Raw genomic sequence first — 13,533 nt, 5'->3', positions numbered from 1 at the left:
GACAACCAGATTGAATGCCGCATACAAGACTAGCATATTCAGAGGGAAAAAATGGAACTTTTTTTTCAACATCACATGCCTGGTCTTTTTCATCTCTGAACTGGACAGGGGGCGGTATTCAGTCATAGCTCCTCACCTAGATCCTCCATGCATCCATTCTGTAGGGAAATATGCTTTTCTTCAGCAAAAGGAACCATCCCCTGATAACACAACACTTCCAAGCAAGGCTTAACAGAAAAACACCTTCATTAATGGATCCCGCTCCCTAGTGTTGAAGTTATATAGTCCCAGTTGTCATTTGTCATTACGTTCAAGGTGGTCTCCTATCCTGGCACTGACAAGGCCCAGACCCATTTAGCTTTAGCAGGCGCGCTTTCCAGTCAAATCCCAGGATTGTCTTATCTGTTGTTAGCATACACTAGGCCTCAAAACCAAAGCTCTTGAGTGAATAGAGCTACAGCAGGGGTGCCCAACTCTGGTGCTTCAGATGTTCATGGACTACAAATCCCATCAGCCCCTGCTGGCATGGCCAAATGGCTGATGGGAACTGTAGTCCATGAACATCTGAAGCGCTAGTGTTGGACACCTCTGAGCTACAACAAAACAGCACTTTATGATACTGTTCCATAATGTACTTTTCTGGGTATAAATATCATAGATTGAATCACTGGCAATCCTTGATTTTAGATGCCACATTCTGTCAGGGCCACCCCACTAGAACCTCACAGATACTGTGTTAATAGACTTTTTTTTAAACTCAGGTTTGCTCCATCCAAATGACAAATGCCATCCATCTCCACCAACTCTTTGTGCCCACCTGGCTGATAGGTATGCCTTTGAACGTTTTGGCGGTTCTACTATGTTAGGTGGGGTCTGCGGTGGGTTGTAATGGCAGGCGGGTTGGGCAAATCCCTTCTGGCTAATATATCATTGCCTTACCCTTGAATTTCTTCGAAAAGTTTGTATTTCACTACTGCGCACAGACCAGTGCTACATGCCTTCGTTCTATTTTCGATGACAAAATAATTTGGTGGAGATACTGTGATCAAGAACTCATGCTTCTGAATATTTTTATCGTTCTAGTGCTGTTAATTTTATTAACAATTTGTCCTGTGTAGAATAAAAACTAGAGATAAGTAAAATATTGGATTCTGTACAAAGTGAATAGTGTAATATAGGCTAGTATGTTTTGGTGAGAATTTCTATAGGACCTGTGAATTGTTTTCTATGTGACATCAGGACATAAGTTTCTTTTGAGGAAGCAAAAATAGAGTTAAACGGTTTTTTAAAACAGTGATATTTTCTGATTCTAAATGATGCACTTGTTTCTAGAGTTTACTATTTCAGACATTCACTCTTATTTAAATATTGCGTTTTATTACTGCATACCTACAAATCCATTCGTCCTGTTGCACACCGTTGCACAATAAAATGTTACGCCTCAGCCTGGTGCGTGTTTGGTATGGATGCACGTTGCGTCAAAGTACTTGCACAGAAATGATGTGACACCAGTTTGCTTGAAGGAAGCAAAGGGATTGGGGTGCAGCCAACCATCCAAGGATGTTGGAGAACAAGACTGCCCTACTTGTCCCCTCCTGAACCCCGAAAACATTGTTGCTGGGGGCCAAAAAAGGGACTGCAGGAGGAATCGGGGGAAGACAGAAGAAAGCAGTGGTAAATGGCCACCTCACATGTTTGAAAGGGTGGGGCAGCCCTTTGTAACAACATCCCCAAGGTGTATTGATTTATTTGCAAAATATATTTTGCTGCCTCACAGCTACAACAAAACCAGCAAAATAATACCTCCAGCTCTTACTACAGTGAAGATGTTACCTCTTGGTAAGCTGGTTGTGGTGTAGAAGGCTCGAAGCTCCTTCACACACCACAAAAGGTGTGTGGGAGCAGCTCAGGTGCAGGAATCCAGTGAAGTTCCTTTCAACCTGCGTGCCACCTCAGATTCCTGAAGGGCAAGGCTGATGCACGCAGCAGCAATATGGCTTCCCCAAAGACCAAGAAGATCGCTTTACCTTAATACAGGAAGGAGTCTCATTGCACAAGTTCTAAGGTGGCAAAAGGAACATCAGAAGGACCCCCATTATCCTAGCCAGGACCAAGAAAATAGCACCACCTGCCAACTTTCTGACTGAATAGAAGTAGTGAGGTAAAGGTTTTCTTTAACCGGACAGGACGGTACGGACAACTAAGCTCCCCCAGCAGTGAAATTACTCTGTAAAGCGGTTTAGCTGTCTTGTAATTCACATTATCTAAGGATAATGTGGACAGTCACCATTTAAATTTAATTACCAGTAAAGCCCATTTTAAAATAAAATGGGCTCTACGTAGGGAGTGAGGGCGGGCGGGGGATTGATCAGGCTGATGGAAGGATTTCCACTTTTCTTGCACACTCAGCTTCTCTCCCCCCCCCCCCAAAAAAAAACCTTATCTTTTGTTTCTTTCGCCGGGCAAATCTTTGCCTTGGTCTTTGGGGTGAGGGGAGGATGGTGAGGAAATGCCATGGGAAGGGTGCTGCCTGAGCCAGCTGGGATGGCAACTTCCTGGTGCAGCCCCCTGGGTTTGACTTGGGGGGGCAGATTTTTGGGGTGGGTGGAGGGGGTCTTCGGCTGTGCCCTGTAGGGCATTGGCTGCTTACCACAGGTGCCCTGCAGGTACTGGCTTTGTCATAGGGGAAGATGGGATAAGAGGGCTTCTCCCGGCCCCTGCACATGCCCTGCCAGGCCAGCTGAATCTTTGGGGCGGGAAAGGGTGCGGGGGGATTGGGGAGGTGTGTGCCAGGTGAGGGTGCCTTGGTGTCCATGATGTGCCAGTTCCAGCTTGGTCTTGGGGGGAGTGGGGAGACTTGGGCCGGACCGGTGGGGCAGCTTGCTATTTCGGGGGGGGGGGAGGGTGGAATGGAAAGGCTTGGGTGAGGCCAGGAAGCCAGCGCACGGCAAGCCAGCGTTGCCCTGTTGGCCTGGGTGACTGTTTGAGGCCTAGGAGAGGGTGGGTGAGGGAGTGGGAAGAGTTGGGCCTGGGTGGCTGTTGGGGACCTGGGAGATGGCTGGTGACGGAGTGGGGAGGGTTGGGTCGGGCCACCAAGCGGCACAAGGCAACCCAGCACTGCCCTGCCAGCTTGCTCCTGGGTCGAGGAAGGCAGGCGGGGGAGTGGGTGGAATATCTAGAGGACGACCCTTCCGCCAGTGGGCACGCAGGAGTGAATCCCGCGCTCTGATTAACGGGGTGTTTGTCATCGCGACATTTCACCCCTTAGTGAACTGGGTGTCAGAGGCTCCTTCCACACATGCAGAATAATGCACTTTCAAACTGCTTTCAATGCTCTTTGAAGCTGTGCGGAATGGCAAAATCCACTTGCAAACAGTTGTGAAAGTGGTTTGAAAACGCATTATTCTGTGTGTGCGGAAGGGGCCAGAATTTGTGCCATATTTTTCCACTATGTGGCTCAGAGCATGGTCCCCACTGGGCAATGTGTCTTCTGTAAGCAGTCATTCGATTTCCAGGGCTTTTCGTCAATGTCCTCTACGAGCTTTAAGGCTATACAATACAACACAGCACAGCAAACCCACAAAGTCCTACACAATGGCCATTTCTTTTCACTGCTGACTTTACAACTACACAAAGGAACTCAAGCTGCATTTGTTAACATTTTACTGAATATTTTACAGTGACCAAGAAGTTTTACAACCAGTATTAGAGTTACAAAAATAAAGTAATGCTTGTAGGTAGTCTGTGCTTTTTAGTTGCTCCCCATTTAAAACCATTATTACTAAAGTTGGAAGAGTTGAGAGTTTTAATTGGTTTTTGCAGTTACATAAAGGAAACTATTTTAAAAATTCATTCTTCCTCCCACCCCAAGTATTAAAGCACTATGTGTTCCCCTTACTTTGAATTTGTAATAGGCATTCTATGCTTCCGTGGCAATTACTTGTATTTTCCTTTACAAACTAATTTAGCCGTTTTCTAGCCGTTACCAAGATGTATTAATCAGAAGAGCACTGAAAAGGAAAGGATTACTCTACGAAAACTGGAAAGGATCCCACTAAAATTAAAGAAGTTTAAACTCCACGGACTTCAGGACTTTCACTGAAAGTATTGTAAGATTTTAAATTTAGCTGACCACGCCCTCCCTCTTCATTTTCCATATGCAAGAGCAATTCAGAGCTTAGGGTTTCAGGAAGACCAGAGCACTCCACTGAGGATATTTGCAAAAACTGGAGAAAAATTGCATCATTTTACATCTCGAAAGCCCTCTTTGACAAGTGAGGTAGCTCAAATAAAAACCTGAAGGAACTTCTCGAAATCCTGGTAATCAGGTAATACTCTGATCCTTAACCAAGGAACACAAAACATGATCAGGGTACTCTGACATTGTTGAAATCCACGCAGAACAGATCCCAGGTTGTACTGGAGGAGGCGTACACAAGGAGCAACCCTCCTGGCCAAAAGCATCCCGCCAAGATTTTTGAACACCTGGCAGGTCACCATACAAGGCCGGTGTGCCCCATTCATCTTGGCAAGTCACAAGTGGTATAGCACAGTGCTCCAGGCATTGTTCAGTATCTTCCTCACACAAAAACCACTTGTATGTATACAAGAACTGATTTCCCGGATTACGTACCAACTACACTCATGGAAAGTAATTAGTGAACAGAGATGAGTTCTGCATTCCTAGGTGGCTTCAATGTCTTTTGTGAAGATTGTTTAGAATACTCGCTGAAATCCAAAATACTGATTTTGGTACAACCAACGACTGGGAAAGGCTGAGAAGGAAAGATCTTGGGGTTACAGTGGATAACTTGGTGAAAATGCAGAATCACTATATGCAGCCAATATTTTATGGCCCTTATCCATGCCAAGGTTTCTAGAGTTGTTTGGCCCATCTCAATGCACAACGCAGCATAAGGCACACATCTAGGGAGCCCCATTAGTTTCCGAAGGAATTTGGAATGTAATAAATTAAATGATTTATTTATTGCCGAAATCCAAATGGGGGAACCGTACAGTAGCAAGGAGCCAATCCTAGCCTCAAAAACCTTCAAAGCCGCAGGAATGTATTGATTGCCTTTACTGTAAAAAAAGCGATATATTGCTGTCATGTCGGTATGTGCCGAAGTAGTTACTGCTAGTCGCTGCGAGGACCAGCGACTAGCATGTGACTATGTGATGCTGGACATCCCCAGGGTGGAGGCAAACTCCATGCCCCAGGCTGGGAAATATTAGGAAAAAGACTGAAAATGAAACAGTATCGTAATTCCCCTGTATAGTAATGACGCAGCCTTATTCAGAATACTGTGTGCAGTTTTGGACACCGTATCTCAAAAAGGACATTGCAGAGCTGGGAAAAGTACAGTAGGGCAATCAAGAAGATCAAAAGATTTCTTATCAGGGAATGCAGGTAAGTTGGACAGAGGCACGAAAATGGTTTTCTGCATAGGGTGGAGAAAAGGGAGAGCAGCAGTGGCGTAGGAGGTTAAGAGCTCGTGTATCTAATCTGGAGGAACCGGGTTTGATTCCCAGCTCTGCCGCCTGAGCTGTGGAGGAGGAGGCTTATCACCAGAGGTGAGATTAGCCTGTGCGCTCCCACACATGCCAGCTGGAGTGACCTTGGGCTAGTCACAGCACCGGAGCTCTCTCAGCCCCACCCACCTCACAGGGTGTTTGTTGTGAGGGGGGAAGGGCAAGGAGATTGTAAGCCCCTTTGAGTCTCCTGCAGGAGAGAAAGGGGGGATATAAATCCAAACTCCTCCTCCTCTTCTTCTATAATACAAGCTCTTGGGGGCATAAAATGAATTTGATGGGCAATACATTCAGGGCAGACAAAGTGAATTTTTTAAAAACTTAAAATGAGTTAAAATGGAATTCACAGCCAGTGGATGTAGGACTGGCCATGAGCACAGATATTTAAGACTCAGGGGAGCGGCCCATCAATAGCTACTTCCCATGGTAACTAAAAGGAAACTCCATATTTACTCTGTACACCTGCACGGAGGCAACATCTGAAGGATCCTTGGCCTCTGTTGCCCTCCTTGGTCCTCCAAGACAACATTTTGGCCACTGTACGTGACAGAATGATAGGTATGACCCGCTGATGTGGCCCTGTAGGGCATCTCTTATATTCTTATGAGTTTCCCAGGGGCTCCCATATGTCGACATTTTTACCAGTTTGCATTATCAAAGAATCCCTACACCACATCACAAATGGCTTTGGAACTATCCTCAGTTGCAGGCGTGGCTTGCTGCTCGGCACGGAAGACCTGTCGTTTGAGAAGCTAAATCCAAAGCCAGCCCTCCTCAAGCACATGAAGCCAGCTGCACAGTTCTTCAGGCCCAGGCCATACAGCTACAGCACCCAGAACTGCACAGGTGAGTAGAGTTTGGCATGTTTAATATTATAAAGAAAACCTTGGGGGAAAGGAGGAATAGCTGTTCAGATGGTTTAAATGTTAGAGCGCATCTCCAGCTGCAATCTGCTGAACATACAATCAAGGCTGCAATGACTTAGGAGGGGAAAGAAACGCAAGACAGAAGCACCCTGTGCCTAAGAATGTTAAACAAACAACCACAAAACAAATGACATCGGTGGAGAGAGATGGAGGAGTTCCCATTGCCTGTGGTATTTAGAGAAAGGTTACTTAAGACTCACAAAACATTATGAATTGGGAACTGTGTGTTTTAGTCCCGTGTATAAACAATGCCAGTTGAGAGGGGTGGGTGTCTATGTGCACAGAGGGTAGCGCCTCTCCCGCTAGCTCCCAAAGCTAGGTCCTCAGACAACACTGACTCTTCCCTACTCCATTTCCCACTATTTAATGACTAGATACATTCCAATGATGGCAGAAGAAAGGACACTGGGAACTGATTCTCAAATATGGATGACTAGAAAGCAGAAAACAGCTGACACTTCACTTCCGAATTAATTTTAGGCTGCAACCCTCTTTCCAAGGAGTAAGCTCCATGGAATTAAATGGGAGTTACTGTTGAGTAGTCCCACTTTAGTGTTCCCTAAGTACTTCAGAGCATCACATTATCTCAGGCAAAAATCATGGCTTCTGTGATGTGCAGCTAAGAAGAATTACGTAACACTGTGTTCAACCTCAATGCAAAAGTGAGAAGAGACCTTCCTGAATTGAGTATCCAACACGGACTCCTGGAAAATGACCTGGACTTCTGCAAAGAGAAGCATCAATAAACTTGTAATCAGTTCTACAAAAATGTTTTAGAAACCTGCAAATCGACAATTTAATTTTTAAAAAATTGCTTCCAAGTTTTGAACACAAGCCACATGAAAATTATTTGGTAGAAACTGTAAATGAATAGCCTAAAATGTGGTTATGATTGCCTTGATTGGTACACAAAAGAGGAAAAGAAAATCAGACAGTTCTTTTAAAACATACTTTTGCATAGCAACTCAATGCCATATCTCACATGCCAAAACAAACAAACAAACAAACAAACGAAAAAGCATGGAATTTTAAATGTGGTCATCAGATCAAGCAAAATAACTGCACGACTTTGAAAAATCTGTTTAAATATTACATCATATAAGGAGATACTATTTTATGACGCATCATAAGCTACGATTATCATTTGTTTTCTGTCAAAAAGGATACAGAATTGCTTCACTCATTCTCACTGTTCGTCCATGAAGTCTAGGCAATATATTTACTAAACTGTGAGAGTGGATAAGGGAATATCACTCTGGATATTCCAGCACTAAGGGGCCATGCCAAGCCCCTCTTGTCACTCTAGTGACCCAAGGACTCCAGATTCTCTGTGATATCAAAGAAATAAGCCAACAGAGGTGGGGGCAGGAAGATCACAGCTCAAGGACAACATTTCAAGAGTCAACATTAGTACAAGTAAGGAAACAATCACACAGTCTAACACAGGGGTCTTCAACCTGCGGCTCTCCAGATGTTCATGGACTACAAATCCCATCAGCCCCTGCCAGCATGGCCAAATTGGTTAATCCAAATTGGCCATGCTGGGAAAACTGATGGGAATTGTAGTCCATGATCATTATCTGGAAAACTCCAGGTACCACAAACCTCAGTCTACTTTATTGTGCTGGGTCTACTGCAGCTTGTGCAAGAATTGCACATCTCCCCCCCTACTGCTTGGCAGCCTGGCTATTTCTCCAGGTTAGTCCTATGACCTTGGGAATCCACTTTTCCAGTGACGGAAGGGACCTGTTAGGGGAAATGGGGTAAATCAAGGATTATCAGCATTGATGGATTACCGGATCCAACTTAATATTCTGCAGACTTCCTATTCTGTAGGGTCAGCATCAACCATATATAATTCCAACTCAGGCCTTAAGGTGTCAATAAGTTTTCTCTGTCCACCAATGAGGCAGATTATTCAGTGGGAAATAAACTCCCAATATCATGAATATTTAATATTCCTGCATGCATTGCAAAAACTCTTCTACAGATTAATAATGTTCCCTACAACCAACTTTGTCTGGAATATTATTGGCATTTGCACAGATCATGCATTCCGTTCCCCCAGTAAGAAAACAATCATTTTTTTCAAACAGTGACAAATAGTGAGGAAATGATTTCAACACCATATTCTGTTCATGTGCCAGGATGCTCTTGTTGGGACTGACATCATGTTTCTCAGACTTTCTGAACTTGTCCTGCCCCCTCCTGAAATTATTCTCTACCAACAGTCTGTTCTACAGGGAAAGGTATGGTTCTACAGGGAAAGTTGAACCCCACAAACCGCCATGAATGAGGACTAAGAGACTGGGAAACTAATGCATCACCGGCCTGCAAAGACAAACCCAATGGACCTTCCACTTCTTCCTACAACCATCCACAACCATCCACAGGAAAACATCAGAATATCGCAGCAGTTCTCCTACATGCCTCAGAAGGTCTCTGCCAGGGCATGCAAACTTTCCAGATCTTGGTTGTACAAAGAGGAGGGTTCTATTTCTATCAAGATCCTGCCCCTTGGTAGAATTTTATGCCCCTTGGATAGGAGACTTCAACCATCACGTTCACTTTCATAGACAAGGAAGTCACTACCTTACAAAGACACACACACACAGGTGTTCATTTAGGAGGACAAGTTTAGGTTACCATGATAAAGGAGAACTGAGTACCTACAAAAGTCATAACTTTACAGATACTTACAATCTGCCTTCTTCATTACACATTTTAATAATTAAGTTGTAACTATGATTCCGGTCTAAGATACAGCTCCATTTTCATACATAAGCATATAAAAGGTACTATTCCGCCTACCCGCACATATCAGTATAACCCCCAAAAGCAAAAAAAACCCCAACTCTTATTGACTTCCTCATCTGGTTGCCTACAGATTCTTACATGTCTACTCTGAAATAAGTCCCAGTATATTCAATGGTACTTACCCTCAAATGTGCACAGAACTGCGCCAGAACAATCAGGAACCCCTATTCATGACCAGGGAAGCAACCAATCGGTATCCAAAGAGATGCCCAATGAATGGTGATCCCCTTGCTTACAGAAGTTCAATGCGTGCAAAGAATGGCTAGTTTACAGTGAGCATTACTTAAAAACACAATTGCTCCACACTCAGATTGGAGCAACTGCATAGCAAAACGAAGGTATTTTTAATGGAGGGGTTGCTTGTATTTAGCAATTGCCCTGACAAATTCAGGATGAAAGAAAAAGTAATCCCTTCACCATTAAACTTCAGTAATAAAGTCTTAGTTACACTAATTACAATATGTACAACAATTTCTAAAAGCTAGAATTTGGAATGTTGCTAGGCTTAAATGCTATCAATGTCCAGACTGCTGACAACACACACTTTTTAGTTCCACTTACGTAAAAAGTGGCATTTTAAATTATTGCAGATCCCAAAGATGACATTTAAATCTCCCCCATAATTTCCACCGGCACGTGGCTGAGCTCTCTGAGGATCTGTCTCTGAGACACACATTTTCCAGTAAGCAACTGAAATATGTTTAAAGTGCATAAAATACTGTTTGCAAATTGGATTTTTAACGGATACTTTGGTTACTAAAAGCTGATTTTAAACACGCATGTTCATCATTGGATCCCCACCTTGTGTGAATGCGTTAGCGCAGATCAACCATTAAACGGAACAGGTATGTGATGCTCTCCTCCTTCCAGTCATCTTAAAAAGTATGTCTTTCAGAGGGATCCATTCACAAATCAAGCCTTCAGTAACCATATGGTATACATACATGTGAACTGGCCCTTAGGCCTGAATTATTTATGCTCAGTGTATTGTCGAAGGCTTCCATGGCCGGATTCAACTGGTTGCTGTGGGTTTTCCGGGCTGTGTGGCCGTGGTCTGGTGGATCTTGAGATGCCAGTCACAGATGCAGGCAAAACGTTAGGAACAAGATCCACCAGACCACAACCACACAGCCCAGAAAACCCACAACAACCAGTATTTATGTTCAGTTTCAGCAGAAACTATAATTCTCAAAACTCTTCCTTTCTGAGGGCAATCCTTCTGTCTTTTATTATGATCTCCCAAACTAAATTGTCCCAGGATTATCACCGAGGCATAAGAATGTAGGGGGCCCCTTTCTCACAACTCTCATTTTGCATAACATTGAAAGCCTAAATGTGAACCTCTGGCTTGAAGGTTATCAAAAGCAATTGCCACATTCAAGATGGCTGATTTCTCACAGTCAAGATTTTTCATGCTGCAAAACCCATCTAACATTTAAACATAAGTAAGCCATGCCAGTTTATATTTTTTTAAAAAGTTAAATATTCAGACTGGGACCCAACAGAGCTTATTTTAGCTGCAGTTTAATGGAATTTTTACTATTATCATCTTCAAATAGGAGACCCTGACTATTCTTGTTTGCTTCATTTACAACTACCCGCAGTCTCAAAGAGAGTTTGCTAGGCGGCAGGCTGATCCCTGAGAAACATGAGTCCGAATCTCCCGCAAAAGCACGGGACTAGCTACACAGCCTTTATAAATCAAGAGCGGATGCAGGTTTTAAAGTATTTTCAATGCATTTCAGAGCCTATTAAAAAGGCCTCCCTGTTGCATCCACCAAGCTGTAGGATATGGCATGGATATATTATAACCAGAGGGAAGTTACAGAAGGGATTTTCAGAGTACGCACGAGGTGGATCCGAAGCTCTTGAAATGGGACTCCTTCATTTCCCTCTAAACACCCAGAAATGTTGCCCTCTGAGGAGCTACAAAGTGGATCTGCAGAGAGTGGGTAAAATGAGCAAAAACTCACCTCTCCCTCCGCCAACGGAAGTGCCGTTCCACCACGGCAGAGCACCCTTCTGTCGAAAGAGCACCTCTGAACCCAACTCACTGTTACTAGTTACTTTCATTTCTTTCAGTAACATATACTACCGACGATAAGGTAACAGCAACAAGGTCATCAGACATATTATTGCAAACCAGGTTTCGGAAGAGAGGGTGCCCCGTGGCACAGGGCCACAATATTATCTCTAGTACGCAGGAGTTTCACAATTGCGCCGGTTCCCTTCCCTGACACCAAAGGAAAAAGCAGGCGGCGCATCAGAGAAAGGCTACAGAGCTGGAAAATGTCAATGGGGACTTGAGGAAGACCAGTAGTCTTGAAGAGGACACAGGAAAGCTCCCAGATCACTAAAAATGTTAAGAAATAGCAGCAGTGATGTGCAAAACAGTACAAAAATGGAAACTGGACAGCAAATATATATACATATATATATACTGTATTTGCAGAAACTGACGTTTCCATAACTTAAAGTATCTAGTCCCCAGAAATCAGTCTCTACTACAGATTCACGTGTAGAACAGATGGCAAAAAGCAGATGTCCCAGGAAGTCAGTTCAATAAAAGCTATCACTCTTCTGAAGAATGCTCAGTCCTAAGAAACCAGGAAGCTGCGATGAAACCGTGTCTCAACAGCCCGGCCAGCTCAGATGTGCCCCATTCCCCTCTACAAAGCCGGTCTGGCAGGGGCATCTCTTCCAAGATGACTTCTGTCAGGCTTACAATATCTCCAGGTCTACGTGCCGCACCTCCGGATTGCGTTGCTGAAACAAAGGGAGGTATGTTTTTAATAAGCATGTGACAGCAGCTGAAAGCTGGAGCATGGATCGTGTTGAATTTGGCCATGGGCAAGGCCCACCAGTGCTCTAGTTAGCCTACTTCACAGGGTTGTTGAGAAGATGGAAGGAAGCATTCTATCCAAAATTCCTTGGTTTAGGTAAAAGGTACAGGTGGCCCCCTGTGCAAGCACAGGACATTACTGGCCCACAGGGAGATAACATATCATGACGTTCACTAAGCAGGGTAGTTTGTTCACAGGGTAGTTTGCCGTTGCCTTTTCCAGTCATCTACACTTTACCCCCAGCAAGCTGGGTACTCATTTTACCAACTTCAGAAGGATGGAAGGCTGAGTCAACCTTGGGCAGCTACCTGAAACTGACTTCTGTTGGGATCGAACTCAGGTCATGAGCAGAGCTTTGGCTGCAGTACTGCAACTTTCCACTCTGCGCCACAGGGCTCCTTGGTCTAGCAATTGTCAAATAAGAAACATATGCAGAAGAAATTATTTGTTTCCACCAGTGGTTCTCAATCTTCTTTTTTCACTTGTGCACCCCTCGGGTACCCATTTCCCTAAAACTGCACCGCCATATTAACAAATCCATTATGTAATTTTTTCATGTCCCCGTTCCCCCCCCCCCCCCAAACGCTTTGGCGCATACCCTGGGAGGTACACATACCCCAGGTTGGGAATCACTGGTTTACACTGTTTATTTCACCATTCCTCCAATACAAGGTAGTGTGCATAGGGGTTCTCCCTGTATGAGACGGATTAAATTGAGAGACTGGTTCAAGGTCACCCAGGAAAGGTTCTGGAGTCAGGATTTAATTAAGAGTCTCTTTGCAAGCCCTGCTCCCCAGATCCCTGTTTTCAGAGGCAAGGCTAGTGGCACCAAGCTTTTCCAGTGGTGGTGCCCTGCCTTGGAATGACAGTCATCCGGCCTCTCCCATGTAGGCAGCAAACCAAAATGGTTCCTTTTCACCATAGCTTTAAACTGACAGGTTCCTGTGTGGGACCAACTCTCCCAATATAACCCCTGATAGGTATTGCACTCGGCTGGGAATAACTTGCTGGTGGTCCTTGGACCAAGAAACACCCAACTGTCCTCAACCAGGGCTAGACCTTTTCAGCTCTGGCTCCGACCTGGTGGTGGACTATGTCAATTGAGACCTGTGGGATCTGGCGCAATTCTGCAGGGCCTGTAAGATGGAAACGTTCCACCAGGCATACGGTTGAGGCAGCGACGGTTGCATCTTTGCTTTGCTGGCTCCCCCACCTTTGCACTGATTTTTATTTACTGTTATTCTTATTTATCTTATTTGTGCAATTATTTAGTCATTGGTTCTGGTTTTGATTTTTTTCTTTTATGCTCCTCTTCCCTTGATTGGTCACTCAGGGGGAGAAATAGAAGTGGATCACCAATGGGGATTCAATTGTTGTGGTTTTAACTGTATATGGGTTATATGACTGTCTTATTT

General features: G+C 44.3%; 1 protein-coding gene across 1 annotated transcript in view; it reads right to left on the bottom strand.

Annotated features, from left to right (window-relative positions):
* Nucleotides 1-9,076: 9,076 nt before the first annotated feature.
* The window catches only part of SLC30A9 (solute carrier family 30 member 9), a 37,372-nt gene continuing 32,915 nt past the window's right edge, over nt 9,077-13,533 (bottom strand). Inside the window, 1 exon segment of the mRNA XM_048508722.1 lies at nt 9,077-12,041. Coding sequence (XP_048364679.1) covers nt 11,997-12,041 — 45 coding nt within the window. The 3' untranslated portion in view covers nt 9,077-11,996.

This window comes from Sphaerodactylus townsendi, linkage group LG10 (genome assembly GCF_021028975.2).
Source record: "Sphaerodactylus townsendi isolate TG3544 linkage group LG10, MPM_Stown_v2.3, whole genome shotgun sequence".
Lineage (NCBI taxonomy): Eukaryota > Metazoa > Chordata > Lepidosauria > Squamata > Sphaerodactylidae > Sphaerodactylus > Sphaerodactylus townsendi.
Note: the sequence above shows the minus strand (reverse complement) of the source record. Positions and strands in the feature narration are given on the sequence as shown.